This window comes from Plutella xylostella, chromosome 21 (genome assembly GCF_932276165.1).
Source record: "Plutella xylostella chromosome 21, ilPluXylo3.1, whole genome shotgun sequence".
Lineage (NCBI taxonomy): Eukaryota > Metazoa > Arthropoda > Insecta > Lepidoptera > Plutellidae > Plutella > Plutella xylostella.
The window spans coordinates 6239457-6256790 of NC_064001.1; the positions used below are offsets into that span (position 1 = coordinate 6239457).

The 17334-nt window shown below is 38.2% G+C and overlaps 4 protein-coding genes across 5 annotated transcripts in view; 2 read left to right on the forward strand and 2 right to left on the reverse strand.

Annotated features, from left to right (window-relative positions):
• Nucleotides 1-73: 73 nt before the first annotated feature.
• LOC105381240 (L-xylulose reductase) lies at nt 74-1045 on the reverse strand. Its single transcript, XM_011550926.3, has one exon. It carries the CDS (start codon nt 914-916, stop codon nt 122-124), a length of 795 nt encoding a protein of 264 aa, XP_011549228.3. The 5' UTR covers nt 917-1045; the 3' UTR covers nt 74-121.
• A 250-nt stretch (nt 1046-1295) lies between these two features.
• Nucleotides 1296-4170, forward strand: LOC105381239 (GPI mannosyltransferase 2). Its single transcript, XM_011550925.3, has 2 exons — nt 1296-1437; nt 1544-4170. Exon 2 carries the CDS (start codon nt 1557-1559, stop codon nt 3156-3158), a length of 1602 nt encoding a protein of 533 aa, XP_011549227.3. The 5' UTR covers nt 1296-1437; nt 1544-1556; the 3' UTR covers nt 3159-4170.
• A 30-nt stretch (nt 4171-4200) lies between these two features.
• On the reverse strand, nt 4201-7264 carry LOC105381238 (methyl-CpG-binding domain protein 3). 2 transcript variants are annotated; one of them, XM_011550923.3, is made up of 5 exons: nt 6998-7264; nt 6565-6714; nt 5537-5702; nt 5230-5374; nt 4201-4938 (listed from the first exon to the last, which is right to left on the reverse strand). In XM_011550923.3, the coding sequence occupies exons 1-5, from the start codon at nt 7117-7119 to the stop codon at nt 4772-4774; spliced, it is 750 nt and encodes a 249-aa protein (XP_011549225.2). In that variant the 5' UTR covers nt 7120-7264; the 3' UTR covers nt 4201-4771. The 2 variants fall into 2 exon arrangements, with proteins under 2 accessions (XP_011549225.2, XP_011549226.2); XM_011550924.3 differs by lacking the exon at nt 6565-6714 and having other exon boundaries at nt 6998-7262.
• Nucleotides 7265-7888: 624 nt separating this feature from the next.
• The window catches only part of LOC105381278 (probable phospholipid-transporting ATPase IM), a 63542-nt gene continuing 54096 nt past the window's right edge, over nt 7889-17334 (forward strand). Inside the window, exons 1-2 of the mRNA XM_048628837.1 lie at nt 7889-8058; nt 13487-13552. The gene's annotated coding sequence lies outside the window, so the exon portion shown is untranslated. The remainder of the gene's footprint in view (nt 8059-13486; nt 13553-17334) is intronic.

Sequence of the window (17334 nt, forward strand, 5' to 3'; positions counted from 1 at the left end):
AGCTAGTATAAAATATACATATAAGAATATTTATCATAGTATAAAATATACATGTAAGAATATTTATCATTTGTGTAACTTTTTAAGTGCATATAAAAATATTTTAATACATATAACCTGATTATCGTGGGCACATGGCATGTCTGCCACCATCCACTGGTAGAGTAGCTCCCGTGATGTTGCTGGCGGATCGGCTGGCCAGGAACACAATGACAGCGGCCACCTCCCTGCAGTCCCCAGGGCGTTGGAGGGCATGAGTGTCTCGACAATTAGCCAAGAAGTTTGCATACTCTTCATCCTGCATGCCAGTCTCTCCTTTCTTATGAATGCCAGTGTCAATGACACCTGGGTTCACTGAGTTCACCCTCACTCCCTTTGCCCCAAGCTCCAAGGCAACACATCTAGTGAACTGGTCCATAGCTGACTTTGATATACAGTATGCCAGCACATTAGGAAAGGACCTCAGACCAGTGACACTGGACACATTTACTATGCAGCCTTGAGATGACACCAAGTGTGGTGTTGCCAGCATGGTGAGGTAGTACGGTGCCCGCACGTTGGTGCTCATCACCCGGTCGTACTGCGCCAGCGATGTGTTCTCTATGCCACCCGACTCCAACACACCAGCATTGTTGACAAGGACATCAAGTCTCTTGAAGTGCTGTATGGTAACTTGCATTATATTTTCCACATCGGACTCTACATTCATGTCCGCAACAACTATTATAGGGTGTAGTTTATTCGGCGAGTTCTGCTCACACTGTTTGGCCACATTGATGAGGTTTTCTTCATTTCTGCCGGTGATTACTAGCGAAGCTTGTAGCTTGGCGAACTCCACGGCGGTGACGGCACCAATTCCGGAACTAGCTCCAGTAACAAGGACAACTTTGTCGATGAACTCGGCTTCCGTAAGCATCGTGATTATAAGAAATAAAAGCAAAAGATTTGAAAATATTTCTGGTAAAAACTATTGAAAACAAGAAGTTTTCAAGTTATTTATTGACAGTTCGGTTCGTAGTACCTACACACTTCGCAGTTCGTAGAGAAGAGTTTAGGATGGGACAGTTTTTGTAGCAAATCACCTAAAATTAAACACCGCATGTGCCCCCTAATCCCCAATCCAAACCGGTTCATGCTGCCTTGTGTTTTTACCTGATTGCCATTAGAAGGTCACTGAGATTTTGACTTCTATTTATATTTTATTCCATTCGCTACCGAAATATTTGGTGACACCACAAGTTTGTCTCGAACGCATCTTCTACGGGAATTTGACATCTGACAATTATGTCTGATGTTTTTTGACAGTTCAAGTCAATTTTGACAGCATAGCACACGGAAAAGTTGTGATTTTTATGGTTTTCGGATTTTTATGTAAATTCTATTATTTTGTAAAAGAAGGATGAAAGCATGGAATTTTAAGAATATCGAGAGTTAACGGTAGTTTACCTATGTCATAAAATACTACAACTTTTATTGTATTACTGGTTGCCAAGCGCGTACTACGCGTTTTACGGAACACCTCCTAATAAATTATATTTTTCAGATAAGAAACAACAATGTACTCCCCAAGGCAGAAGATACTGTGGTTCGCATTTAGCACGCGAGTGTTTGTGATCGTGCTACAAGCAATATCCAACTTTATCATCCCAGACCACGACGCGAATGTGTTCACGAGCCCCCGGGACCCGTCACTGCGCGCGGGCTACGCAGACCTCGTCGTGGACAAGCTGCTCGCCGGCCTCAAGCGCTGGGACGCGCAGTACTTCATACACATCGCACAGTTCGGCTACACATATGAGAACTGCCTGGCATTTTTCCCATTCTTCCCCTTAGTGGTTAGATATGTTGCCTATGTACTGAACAGCATCCTGGGCTCAGTACTGAACTTTCATAGTGTTCTTCTCATATCAGCTGTGTTTGTAAATATGGTAATGTTTGTGAAATCAGCAGATATTCTGCACAGACTCAGCTTGAGGATCCTCAGAAGTGAGAGCAAGGCATACAAGGCTACCATACTGTACTGTGTCAATCCAGCCAGCATATTCTTCTCTGCTCCTTATTCAGAGACATTGATGGCATGGATGTCCTTCTATACTATGCTTAAGTGTACTGAAAATGAAACATTAAGATTTGCTAATATTGACATTATGAGTGGGTTTCCTGCTGGATTCTCAATGATAACCAGGTCCAATGGTTCTGTGAATCTTGGATTTATATTATATGCAAGTTTTAAAAATATTATTGAGAAAACTATTCCTGAAATAGTTTACAAATATAAGACGGTGAGACGTAAGATTATTCTTCCATTGCTGGTACTGCCACTTGTGACTTCCTTTATTGCATTGGTGCTGACTGTGATAATTGCTCTCATTCCATTCCTACTTGTGCAAACATATAATTATTTTAAGTACTGTGTGCCTAATGACCATAATTTACCAGATTTTTTGAGCAGCTATGAGTATGTTCTACCTGGCAGTGCTAGCAGCCCCTGGTGCAACAGTACTGTGCCTCTGTCATATTCTTATATTCAGACACACTACTGGGAAGTAGGATTATTTAAATATTACAAATTAAAACAGATTCCTAACTTTGCATTAGCAATGCCAATATTATGTGTCATAGGTTACCATTGTATTACTTACATACTAAACAATCTAAGATTGTGTTTTAGGCTTGGCATAAGAAGCAATATATTTGATAGTAGATATATAAATAAGATGCCTTATCGACCAAGGCAATATTCTAAATCATTTGGGGCCAATGATCCAACAATGTTTGTATATGTAGTACATGTATTGTTTTTAACTGTATTCTGTATAGTGTTTGTCCACATCCAAGTTTCGACCAGATTACTAGCATCAGCTAGTCCCGTGTTGTACTGGATATGCTCCAGCCGTATGAATGTGGGCCCGACACCCACAGCCGACCAGAACACTATAAATGAGCATTTCAGACGCATTGGCATAGGGAAGAGAATCCCTTCTCACCATCTCTCTATTGCTAATCTTGAAGGAGTTGACAATATGTACAGCAAATGGAGAACTTTTATTATATCAAGAAGAATGCCCGACTTACATTCAAGACTTATCCAGTATTACTTTCTGGGGTATCTAGTGATTGGTACTATTTGCTTTTCAAACTTTTTACCATGGACATAGTTATTTCTAGAATATCATATCACTAATCTACAATTTCACATATCATTGTGTCATATCCAAGAGAGTGTAGGAACAATCTAAATTCACTCTATCGCACAAAACATTTAAATGTATTTATTATAAAATTTTAATGCTTGGAATTTAATAATTATGGGGCCTTAGAGCTTTTAAGAATGCTGTTGGCAATGTGCCTCTAATTTTATCTTAGTTAATTAGGACTTAACTTAAATATTGATCTCTATTAGATGTTTAATGTTTCAATTAGTCAATCATACTTGTGTTCATTTAAATTTAAGCTAAATTAATTGTGTAAGTAATTAAGTATCTGATGTACCATTTGTACCTGTTCACATTGTTTGCTATTATACTGCTATGCTAGTCCAATGAAATGCATTATTTATAGTTTATAGTGAGTAAGAATTTAGGATACAAGACAATATAGTACGAGCATCTGCAAGCTAATTCTAAATATTGCAACTGTAATGTTTGTATTATGGGAAAATAATTTATAATTACATATATTACACCCAACTTCTGATGCGATGTTTGCATGTGCTTTACAAAATCCAGGTTGTCATTTTTCACTCTCACCAATAACTCATGATTTGAGTCAACTTATATTGACTATGACCCATAGAATATAAATAATAGTACGAGATAGGTAGTTAAATAGCCATTTCACTATTTACATGTGCTGTTGTATAAAGTTCATAATTTATATTACAGAATATAGTAATGTTACAATTCTACAATAATTACCATAAATCTAGCTTCAATTAATATATTTTAAGATCTGCACCGTCCAAAGCTTTGCATTTATTTGAATAGCCTATTCCATTTAAATTATAATTATCATAATCATCAAAATAAGCTTTTGCATTATCAAAGCTTTTTGCAATACATTTTATAAATATGAATTTAATAAATCTTGTTACCTGATTGAATTTTTTAGTCTAAGCCAAACTTTTTGACGGTTGTGAAACTGCATTTTAAATAAAATAGTAATTTAAAAGGTGTGTTTAATTTAAAAGAAAACCAGAAGTATAGTAAGTAAAAGTTTTATTTTAATCCACATACACACACTATATTTAGAAATGTGCTAAGAATTCTGCACTTACATTTCAGAACCTTATTACATTTTGAAATTATCAAGAACTTACAGCTAGGTACTTTATAAAAATCACCAAAAATCTACATTTTATTTATCCAATACTCCACGCAAATTACGAACATATTTTAGCCGGATCCACCACAGCAGACGAAAGTGTGTTATCATCTCATTCATTTGACCGTCATTTGTAAATGCTCCATGCCGCGAGCTTTGCATCGTTCGGTGTGAATTCGGCTGAACACGATAAAAAATGCAATTTTAAATCTTAATAAACTTGTCATTCAATCATAGACGAAACTATTTCCTCATCCCTAGCTTCACTAGTGCTCGGCACTTCGTCCTCCAAGTTAGGTTCGGTGGATGTGACCATAGAGTCCGCATCCGCATCGTCTGGTTCTGGCTGGGGCGGCGGCGGCGCGGCGGGCGGGGAGTGGGGCAGCAGGTCGTCGGTGGTGGTGGAGGTGGGCTCGGGGGGCGGCGCGGGGGCGGCCCCGGCGTGCCCCTAGGCGGCCGCCAGCGCGTCCTGCAGGCGCGCGCGCGCTCGCTTCACTCGCTCCTCCTGGCGCCGCACGTCCTCCTTGCTGATGGACACCGACGCGATCAGCGGCTGCTCAGGGTTCAGGAAGACGCCCGGGTTCTCGAGGATGGACGTCTTGGAGCCGGTTTGACCTGAAATTGAGTGTAGTGAGTCGATTGTGTGATGCTTCTGTTGATATTAGACAATTGATGTAGGTGTTCCATAGTTAGTTGATGGATGTCTTTTTTCTAAATAGAGGTATGTGAGAGGAGGTGAGTTTAAGCTATTCACATCAGAATTAACATTATTTGAATAATTTAATTGGGAACTACTATAACATTATGCAAAACAAAGAAACCTCCACTTGTGTCTATGCTGCAGGGCGTATGTTCTCAGTATGATAGACTGAGAGTGTTTATGTATATGTGTGGATGGAGACTGACCTGTGATTGGTTGCTGTGAGACATGCAAAGCCGTGGCCAGTGACTGGATTGTGGTGGAGTCGGAGATGTAGGGGCCGAGGGGCTTCACGTACTTCGGCAGAGTGGTCGTGCCGATCACGCCGTACGCGTCGCATGCTGTCAGGCCCTGGAATATTTTTTTTGGTAATTTGGGATATTGGTTTGGCCATGGGTAAATTCAAAGTTCCTGGTTTATCAATATGAATGCTTAAAGGAAGAGTGGTATTATTATTCATTTAAATTTCTATTATAATATAAATCTTTCATGAATAAGCAGCTTTCAGCTTACCTCAAGCCTCTTCTCCCAAAACAGTTGTTTTGGTTTCTCCTGAGTCCCATGTTTGAGGTCGGTCTTCACTTTGCTTTCCTGTGTCTTGTACACAGTGACTGGCTGCTTAAATATGGAAGCCGTTTGACGAATGGGCGGCACCAGTGAGGCATCCGAACGTACACCCCTGAGGTTGAAATAGATGTTGAATAACTGTATGGACACAGCGTAATATAGTAGTACCAAAATTTACTCTTATTTATAAAAATAAACTAAGTGATTTAACACTTTAACTGGTATAAAAAATATAATATTTCATTGGAGACCTTAAGAACAGTTTAAAGTTCAAAAATGGTGGAAATATTTCGACCAATATTGGTACCAAGGGTTAAGTAGATGATACTAAAGGATAAAAAGGTCTACATTTTGGTACTACTATATTATCTGCATAATGGACTTTAAATTTAAAAGTGCTGTTAATTACAAAGAACAATTACACAAAAAACTAAACAAAAAGGCTTATAAGTACCACAGAACAGTTAATACAAAATGTGCTACATTTGCATGCTCTGTTACTAAGGTACAAGAAGAAATGAGGTGAAAACTATAAGTTTATAAAACTATTCATGTAGGCTGGGAATAGTAAATTCTAAAGAAATGGCAAGAATGTTAACATAATTATGTAAAGCAGGAAATGAAGAGGATGCCTAACCAATAACCACTGCTTGTAGGTGTAAGAAAAGAAATAAGCATTGTGCACAGTAAGGTTGTGTAAGCTGTGCTTGTATTATGTACAACATAATAAATAAGAGTTTCTTACTAATATTACTGTTTAACATAAAATAAATGAATCAAGCTCAATCATAGAAAACAATCTCTACAATACCACCAAAAACCTTTCAAATTAAAACATAAATTATATTAGGTACCTATAAAAACTGTAAAGCGTCTACTCGGTGAACAGCGCAGTAAACAATGTATAAAACAAGAAGCTGAGGCTGCACTAATGATCACAAAACAAGTGAAGAAAGACATTGATTTTTAGGAACCTGTAGTCAAATTGAGCTCGAGCTTTCTTGGCTTTGCACAGGAGCATAGTGTTAACTTGCCCCTGCTGAAAGTCGAAACATGACAGATCCGTGCTATCACCGAGATAACGCACTAGCTCCGGTTTACTGCGAAACTTTTTACCTGTGGGACTATAGAAAATTCATGGTCACCAGTGTTTAGACTAATCAAGTAAGTACAATGTTTAATGGCCAAGTGTTGATGTCCCTGAAGAAATTAGGAGGTGTGGTTGTTATTCAAGCTGATTGCTTAAATTCATAATATTAAATGGGTTCAGTAAATAAATGCAGGCCGCGGTGCAGTGTGATTCAATCACCATCACTTAGAAAATATTGAGTTTATGAAGATCCATCACTCTGTTTACCTAGTAAATTACATTACATTAAATAATAATAATAATTAATGTTTACATACCTATAATAATAAACATCGACTTTTCCAGCAGAAAGACCTGATTTTCTTAAAACTTCTTCTCTTTGCCAACCCTTTGGTAGAGCTGGACATTCGGATCTCTTCTTTTCAATCGAGATATTCATATTAAAAGTTGATGAAACCTTTTGAATCTGCAATAAATACTTGCGTTTTTGAGTTTAATGCAGCCTTTGAAATAATGCTACACCAAAATGCAAACAAGAAAGGAAGCCATCGAATCGAAATGAAATGAAATCGTGCAACTGTGCAAGAGAAGTCTCTGTGGAGAAGTCATACGTCAAGTCAAATTACAGAATAACTGAATACTAAAGACGCCGACACAATAGCGGACGCGTCTATGGGTCCGCGAGACGATCAAGTCGACTTGACAAGTCTACGTGCTTGAAATGAATATTGATCGTTTAAAGCGTTGACTTGACAAGTCCCGTCAATATCTACGGGCTTGACCATACTTGATAAAAAATTTGATTGACGGCACTTGCGCTTGATGCGACTTGACGCGACTTGACAAGTTTTATTCATTTACGGCCATTTTATACCATTCGTTCACGTAGACTTGTCAAGTCGACTTGATCGTCTTGCGGACCCATTACGGAAGCGACGCGGCTGTGAGCCGTGATTGATAAGTGTGCACGCGCACGGTCTTTTGGTACAGACCCCTTAACATGAATTTTCATCGTGAACGTGAAGTAGAATTCATCGAGTAATTTTTTATGAAAATATGAACAGCTCCCCTGGCGGTCGGTAGCAGATCTAAAATTTCGCTACAATTTCACGTCATGCCGCGTCCGTAAGCCGCGTCCGCTAATGTGTCGGCGCCTTAACGTGATAATGAAACGTTGCAGTTCTGTGGTATTTTCTGTGTTTTGATTTTGACAGTTGGTTGACAAGTGGCGAATGGCGAACGACTGTTATGTTGTGTAAAATTCTCAATTTAGCTTAATTCGAATAATTCATAAAATACTGTGTAATTTTACTTTTAAAGTGGTCCTGTAGGCTTGTGCTGTGTAATAAATAAGTTTCTTTTAATAAAGATTTAACGGGTAAGTGTACTTAAGTTTTAAATTATCGTTAAATTTTGGACAGCACTTTCACTTCTCTGAAAAATGAACCTGTTTCTCATTTTTGTATTTAAATGCTTACAGAGCTATTTACCAAATATCGTAAAGCTTCATTTCAATCCCTTCCTATGTAGCAATTGGTTATTCCTCTTTCCTAGCAACCACTGCACAGCATTTTAATTAATCAATCTAACATCCAACTGGTTGTAGTGTAGAGTATGTATAGTTGGATTTTACTTTATAAAAATATATAAGAACTTGTTTTATTGAGGAGGAGACTCACTTAACCCTGTAACATTATGATTATCTGAGGCAAATTTATTAATGGTAACATAATTATTAAATAACCCCTATTCTGCTGCCATGGATACATTCCATTTAGGAATACTCAATCATATTATGTACAGGAAAATCATTAATCCAGTGTCCAGAGTCACCACTCTCAGGGGAACTCCCCTTCTTTTGAAGAAATCAGTGTTGTATGTACATACTGAATTTCATATTTATAAATGTTTTCAGAAAAAGTGTTTTGTTCTTGGATTTTGGGTCTATGATGGTATGAATTCATGTGTAGGCACAGACTTTGTTTTAGTAGATATGATCAATAATACTATTTATTTACATGCATAAAAAGGCAATGACAATGCAATAATTAACATTCTACAAGTCAAATTTTAATTGAATGATTTTGGCTATACACAGTGGACAGGTTTTCTAAAAGTTTTTTGTTAATTTAGTTACATTTAACTGAACTGGGACAACAAATAAAGGTTTTGCCATATTTTATCTTATCTAAATTTGTCATATGCAAAAGTTCTATTTAAACATGACATGAGATAAAGGACATAAGTACACCAATATTTATATGGTGTTAGCTCATGTGACCCAGAGTGGCCATTGATGACACAAAACATGGATAGGCTGTCCATGACTACACATGACTAGAGTCTTTCCTGTATTAAACTACACTACAGTATACTTTGTATTATTATTGTCAGGCATGGGAGAATGAAAAAAATAAAAAAAAACATACTGTAGGTTCTATTTTTTTGTCTCAATCTCAGTTGGTGCAATAGATCATTTTAATGTGAGAGTGAGAGTGTGGACTGGTATAAAAAAAATTAAACCATTGCTATAGAATGAGAAGGGTTGCTTTTATGCTCATGGTACTTTTGTTTTTAATATGTAGTTCAGATCTAATTATTTAATTGTAACAACTTTGTGGTACAATACAAAAAAGGCCTTGCTGCCACAGGGCATTTATTTTCAAAACATGAAATGAAAACACTAAGAAATAAATGCAAGCATTGGTTGGATTTTACCGAACACAATCATATTCACTTGTCCTTCCTCTTCAATTTATCTTCATTGTCATAAAAGTGATGCTCTGCCAGTAGCTGATTGAAAAATCTATTCCTATATCCTCTTTGCTATTATTTATTACTACTGCACCTATATGGCTGTATACCTTAGATGGAGTATATTGTGTGTCTTGCCTGAAATAAATGACTATTTATTATTTATTTATTTTATTTATTGTGAAACTTTTTCCACTCATGTTGCATGTTTATGAAGTTCTGAACCCCCCGGGTGTATGGACCTATTACATTTTATAATATGTATTCATGTAATTATTAGAATGTGTAAAATAAATTGATAGGAACAATTAAGGTATCATAATTATATTTATCTCTTCCTATCTTGATAAAACATAGTTGTAGAAAAAAAAGTACATGCTATAAAGAAATTAAGAAGCTTTTGTTGTTTACGTAAATGGCAAACCCAGAAACCCAGACTTGACATACTAAACAATCTGGACATACTTATCTAATTAAAGGTCGATCGTTATTAACCAGGTGCTGAAAGAGTGGGCCAAACTTTGCCAATCTATCTCTCTCTTTTATAATGCACTAAGTCTCATAGCGGCGCTTAAATAATTTCAATTTATGGGAAGGTGTGTTGCGAATGCCATGAATCATTGTCGGGGGAATAGGCAGGCCTAGAATGACTTTAAATATGATTTGTTTACATTTCCGTGATTTTTCTTTGACCAATTTGGATAATGGATTTTGAATAGAGCCTATGACCCAGGAGTCAGAGAAGTACTTTCTGTTTGATTGTCAGTCCTAGAAGTCGGGATTTTGTCTGTCTGTCTCAATTAAGAGATATAGTATTACCGCCTGAAAGGAGCTCTTGATGCCAGCCGCAGCCCAGAGCACCGGTAGATTGGTACCATCTAATAAAATACGAATTGAGAATCGTTTAAAAATAATGATTAAGTACTACAAACGGCTGGATCGATCGCGACAGACTGGCCGTCCACCCTGACACATGTGGGCTGGTGGTGCGGTGCAGGTCTCCGCGGCGGCTGGCGGCTCTCACGGGCCGATCAATTAGACGGCTGAATTATTCACGCTCCGACAACTACGCCTTGAACTTTCTTTTCGCGAATACTGCGGAAACTTCAGTACGGACTAGCTGGAGTGGAAACGTGAACCCAGCCGGCTTCGCTCCGTTTCGGAGGTGTTTGTTTGCGATGCTAGTTTTATTTCGCGGCTCCGCTTCCTCATTCTCCTCCTCTCCTCTTTCTTGTTTTCAAAACTTTCAAGGGGTAGGTTTTATTATTTTGAGTCTTTGAAATGATAAAAATCAACCAACCAATCACATCTCATCTCACGATAATTAATCTCGCTTATTATCATTTATTTCAAGTGATTCGCACCAGAACAGTCACAAATGAAATGGTGAATTCGAAAATTACAGGGAATGTATATTTATATAATGCCTACATTAAAGTATCACTAAGTAATATTAACATAGTTAGACTAAGTAATAGTCTAGTCGCTGAGGAAACGCCGTATACAATGTAGGCCTCTGGTTTATTGACCCAAATTAAGTAAAACGGAATTAAAGCTTCGCACGCGACCTATATTTTCACTTTTACATTGAACATGTCAACAAAGAGGACAGGTGGAAAACGACAAAATTGTTGATAGCATATCGTAGATAACTTTTAAAATACAAGTATGCAAAAAGCATGTTATACTTATTCATGTTAACAAACAAGCATCTGTTATTGGTAAATGATAAAAGCCTTGACATAGCACCGCTAACTTTACGAATTGATTTAAATATTATCCTTGACTCGCATACCGTGCCTCTTAATTGCTTTTATTGGGCATGATGTTATACATAGAGTACACGGACACACACATTCAAGAGGCAATTGGAGTTTAGTGTCTTACAACCGGCAATCCTTGGCAGTAGGTAGGTAATACAAGTTTCATTGGGGCACGCCTACTGCGTTGACCCATAATGCGTATTTAGAATATCATACCTGGCAGTGACCTAATAATATTGAATTACTGAGAATCAAGAAATTGGTTTATCGATTTAGTTCATTATATCAACCAGGGATTGAAGGTTTAGTCAGGCGGTGAACCAACTCGACCCATTTGTGGCGGAGATAAACATCTTACACACGTGTCGAATAAACCATTTTCTGTTTCAGTCCCCGCGCCGCTATCGTATTCCCTAGGGCCTTGTGAAAGTGGATGCTCTAATTGGACTATGTACTACAATCTAGCTAGCCATAAGTATCGGCCCAGCTAACTATAGCGCCGAAATTAGACCAATAAACGTCGCCGAAGCCCAAATTGCGTTAGGCTCGGTTTGACCCATTTCCGGGCTGCCCATTAGGGGTTTAGATAAATGCTACAGACCGACTCCAATATCGCAAGTTCCTAAATGCCAAGGCAGAGACTGAAGCGAGGAGGCTAACCCGAAAAAGCACTGAAAGATATTAAGTCAGTTATCAGCAGGTAGGTGGGGCTGACTGACAAAATGTCAGGCGCGGCCGTGACGTCATGGGCTGCGAAATGGCGCGACATTTCGAGGCTCGCTCGCCACACCCGCGTCCGGTAGGGTTGAACTAGTACTCGCTGACTCAGGGGGAAATCTGAAGATCATGCATTTCGTAAAACTTAGCCATTCACTGTACTGAATCCACTCACGATGTCGAAGCAGACCATGGTACTTTGGACGTGGAGACATTCCAAGAAAGTCCCAAGGATCACATCTGCCTATTAAGTGCTTATAGGAGCATTTCATTCAAAATGCAAATACGGCAGAATATACTCCAATTCGAGCCAAACACTACCATTCTTCCCGTAACGTTACCAAATTATGCATGCGCTGTGATCATGTGATGACCCTAGTTATTAGGTGTAAGGAAAGTGATGCGGAAGTCGGGTGTCCATAAACAAATTGCATGCGTGCGTGGGCTTATTGGTCGCGGGCTCTGCCAGCCAGCGGCTAATGTAACTTCCTTCCTGACCTATATTTTTAACCTACTTGGTTACAAAGAAAAAGGGCTATTTAGTTCTATTGTCCAAAGTAAAGAGTTTCCGAGTCGCGTTGTTGCATATTGCAACGTAAAGAAGTGATCAACATCATCATCATAGTACGCTTCTGTGCTGCATCTTGGTATCTTACGTGCCTGATGATTTTCAAATATTCATCCTGTACAGTTTTGCCACAAAATTCCTAAGACATAAGATACGATATTACTATAGGTATCATGGATAAACCGTACTAACTACTGAAGTTTATAAGTATAAAAGAGCGAATAAAGTATATTTCATTATAAATAAGTACTTAGATACATGTCATTAAAATAACATTGTGTTTCCTAATACATCAGCAGTTAGCAGGCAAATGTAAATGATTATTAAATTTATTCATTATTAATGGAATACCGTATTGATTGTACTAGCATCATCTAGTTTACTAGTACTAGTCTAGATTTAATTGCGTTTTATTTTTAATGTATGTTCACCTTCCTTGTATAATATGTATCAGAGTTAGCTCATAAAATATAATATTTTAATTGTCTTGTCTATAGGTATACTATTCATTAGCATTTGAAGGGCAACCAAAGGCTATCCATTGTGGAACTACATAATCATATTTTGTTCCTATTCCTTTGGGATTTGCTGTTTGTTTTTCATGGCTGTCAGAAAATTTGTTAATAATTTCGCATATTACTACAAATGTTATCTGTTTGAAATAATCTAAGTGCCTACTAATTAACTATCATATTATGTATTTTATTTATAAAAAGCCTGAAATATTAGACCGTTATTTTTAAAGCATGCTGATTTGTTGTATGGTATGTGAAATATGTCTTTGTGTTTAATACAACTTTAATTTTATACATAATTAATAATCCAGCCATCCATAAAATACTCATATTTTCATTTGATTTTGCTCATTCCGATTAAGATAAGTTATGTTTATAGTTTCAAAGGGATTTGTAATATCGCGTGCCGGGTACTCCCACGTACTACCTACTTAGTGTAGAACAAGGCTGCTATGATTGACCTAACAGTATAATTTGTGTTTATTTCAGGTAGCAATAATGGCATCAATGAACTCTAGCATGGTGCCTGACCAGTTACTCTGCGCTTAGCTTTCCGTAAGTACCCAGTAGTTCTAAATATACAAATTTTTTTGAAAAGTAAAAACATATTGCAATATCCATAATCATAATCGTTTTCGTAAGGTTCCTAGATTAACATGATTTCTTTTCGCCTCAGAGAAAAAGATAGAAGTTAAAGCAGTAGTTCTCGCCAATGTCATATGAATACACAATATATGATGTTCGATGTTCGCTATCTGAAACTTTAGGTAGCGAACATCATACGTTGCGTGCATAAGCCATAATTTTATGTGGTAGTATCTGAATCCCGAACTAAATGAATCATTCATGCACAGACTACCTACACCGTTCACTAACAATAAAGGCGTGAATTTATGTTTGCATGTAAACAAAGAAAGGTTAATGCTTTCAGATTTCAGTTTCTATACCATGGACGAGTTTATTGTTCACCCGTCAGCTTTGAGGGATGAAGTGACTAAAGTTGACACGAAATAAATATTACGGCGTTGATTGTCTTTGTTAGAAGCTTTGGTTGGAGTTGGGCCATGGGTGCGGCTGCCCTACCCTTTGCCTCTACAGCCTTTGAATAAACCATATCTGCACGATTCCACACCGCTATCTTGGAAGTCTAAATGCAACCTTAATGTTGTGTTTGTGCATAAATAATGATTGCAATGCTTTCGTAAAGTGTCTAAGGATAGGATAGGTCAGATGGTACCCAGATTTTTAAAGTATGTAGTAGTTGAATCTGTCGTGTTTTGAAATTTTAACTAAAGCGGCTGCCATATGCGTGTATTATCTATAGGTAGTTTCTATAAAGTTAACCATAACGCGTGCTGCAGTAGGCTGGCCTGAGTAGAGCATGTCCTATAATAAGACCACAAAAGAACAGAGAAGTGATACAAGGGTTTGCATGAATCACATTTTTATGTCCACGATTAGTAGTTTTGAGGCGAGACGCCTGTGGCTTTGCTTTGAATTATTGGTAATATAAGGGCTGGCACTGCTGCAGTGCTATTTCTTATATGCCTCCCTTTGCTAAAATTGTCTACTGATTAAGTATATTTATCATTGGCCTTATTCGTTATTATACTGTTGTTATAACGAACCATTTAGCATCAAGAAAACATTTCAATCGAGAAGGCACACTTCAATTACCCATCTAGTCATTTTCGACTACAAAATGGAATTCTTATGAGTTTATTAAACATTTTGATAATGTTAGATTGAATTTTAACCTCAGGCGTCATTAATGTTTAATGATTAGCCTAGCTAGTATATTCTAGGAACTGGTTCAATTATGCTATACTCCGTAGTGGCCACGTAATAACAGTGTCGCCCATATTGTATGAAAATTAAGCCTGGCCTATTCGGGATTAAGAGTATAGCCTCATGGCTTATGGAAGTGACACGTTACATAATTTTGCTTGAAGGACAGTAGTGCTCCAAAGGATTGCATTAGCCGTTATATTTATGTAGATATAGTACTCGTATGGATACCTACCTATTTTTTCAATAATGAAACAATAATATCAATAAAAGATGGAAGTCCAAGTTTTTAAATGTTAGTACGATGGTATTAGAATGCCGGTAGGTCACAGAATACGTGGAGACGGCGTGTGTCGCTCAGCTGTCGGCTGCCGTGGGAACCGCCGCAGGCTCCGAGTGAACTTGAACCACTGGCCGCCGCCGCCGCCGCCGCCGCCGCCGCCGCCACCGCCACCTCAAATTCAACTTTATTCAATGTTGAAAATTCGACAACCTAGAAACTTCCAGCTGCCTCGTGGCCCTGTGTTGACATTGATATGATAATCCTATTACGACGTTTTTTGATCAAATTACAGAGTAAACACAGAAGGGCTTCTGGCGAAGTTAATTCGCGGTGATGATCAATGCTCAGATTTTGGAATGCACGTTGAGAACGTGGTGATAAGGATTGATTATGTTTTTTAGGTACCTACAGTCACATTATAATTTATAGGTACACGTGCATTATAATGACGTAGCATAAATGTTGCATATTATGATGACGTATTAAAGAGTGAATGACGTATTTAAAAAAAAAACGTGTGAACCAACGGCCTATATAACCTACGTAAGCCACGATACCTTTGGGAGGTTTCAGCCTCAAGTTACTTACAATATATTGTAGTTACGAGTTAGTGTAACCGACGATGCGAAGGCGCCGCGCCTAAGTCAATAACGAATCAGGCACTAGGTTTTAATGTGGCTCAAAGTAGAACATGACTCTATACCAGCTCTTAACAAAAATCAACTCTTCAGCTCACGTATTAGGAGTGATTCCCAAGTCTGTTGTCATATGGGGTTCTTTGCCGTAGACATAAAGGGTGGGGCCATCTTTGCTCGTAAATTTGACGGCTTGGACATCGTTAACTGCGGATATAATAATATGGGCCAGGGCTAGGCTGGGCCTTAGATCCCCTTTGCCGCCTAAAACCAGGTATAACGAATTATATATTTTTCATATCTAGGTTGTCGGTTATCATTAGTATCGATGTTATCGTTATCGTAATGGCCAGATAAGCAGCAGAACACATTATTTTCTTACAAATCACGTCTGCACATGAAACAATCACAATCTCTGTTCTTGCTATTGAACAATTAACATCTTTCATAGCCATCAATTATTTGATGAATGAACCTTTTGACACGGTGTCCTTAGAGCCGCGGTATAAGTGTGTCAATTGTACTATGGCCTGATTCGACCGACCCGTAACAATAATAGCTGGTTTATGGTATTATAATGTAAGTGAAGTCGGTCACTAAATATTGTCGGATTTGTAAAACGTGCCAGCTTTTAAAACAATTTCGTGGGACTCCAGTTTATTTAAATTTTATAAAAAAAAGCCTCGCAATGTTGTTCTCATCAAATTTCAATACAAATGTTTGCGTCTATCGGCTGTCGGGCATCTTGGATTCTTGCCATTGAATAGTCTCATATTTACGCGACTTTATATTTATACTTTCTTCCCTCCATAGTATCCGTATTAAATGGGATTGCACCGAAGATACCTTGAACTTAATTGGTTTCCTCTTACTTTATACGCCCACTGATTTCGTCTTATCAAAGTCCTTGTCTAGAATTGGGTTTATGAGCATTGCATTAGTAAACATGGTTATGGCTTTATCATCATGATGTGTGTAATTCCTTTTATTTCATCTATGTACACTTCTTAAAAAAGTATTAAGTAAGTTTCTAGAGCAATATTTAGGAAGTGGAACTCCCCTGTCCAAGTATACTGAAGTGTGCGTGGCGATACCCCAGATATTTGAGCTCATGACGTGTTTACGTTCCGTTTGGCTTTATATTGTTTCTATTAGCGCTGGCTGGCCGGCTCGCTGCTTCATTGTTGACTGTCCCGATAGCATCTGGCATATCGCTCCATTGATGTCGTCCAAATTACGAAAATTGTCGTATTTAAAATCGCACTATCAATAAACATCCCAATGTTTACGTTTGCATTCGTCAAGAGTTCAAAGACACAATGATTCACACGCGAGTTCCGTAACGTTCGGTTTGTCCAATATTTGACATGTGGAATGCGCGGTGACACATCGCTTATCGTATTGCATTGATACTGTCAATGAAAGTCGTTCCTGTTTTTGGGACAGCTCTTATGTCTGGTGTGGAGAGGCTGTAGTTGTTTGTCAGTCATATAGCACGGCAGTTAAACGGCAGTGCGTGAGTGCGCAAGAGTGGCGGCTCAGTGCGGCCGGTGCGCGCGCACTGAGCCCGCACCGGAGCGCCGCCGCGGCCTCACTATGTCATCATCAACTTATAAATATTTTAACTCTCG

Bases quoted from the DNA above. Each gene is read 5' to 3' on its own strand.
- LOC105381240 (XM_011550926.3), bottom strand. From the start codon at position 916: ATGCTTACGGAAGCCGAGTTCATCGACAAAGTTGTCCTTGTTACTGGA.
- LOC105381239 (XM_011550925.3), top strand. From the start codon at position 1,557: ATGTACTCCCCAAGGCAGAAGATACTGTGGTTCGCATTTAGCACGCGA.
- LOC105381238 (XM_011550923.3), bottom strand. From the start codon at position 7,119: ATGAATATCTCGATTGAAAAGAAGAGATCCGAATGTCCAGCTCTACCA. The intron at 5,703-6,564 runs GTTCCTAAAAAT...TTTCAACCTCAG, and splicing joins CGAGCTCAATTTGACTACAG to GGGTGTACGTTCGGATGCCT. The intron at 5,375-5,536 runs GTAAGCTGAAAG...AAAATATTCCAG, and splicing joins TTTGGGAGAAGAGGCTTGAG to GGCCTGACAGCATGCGACGC.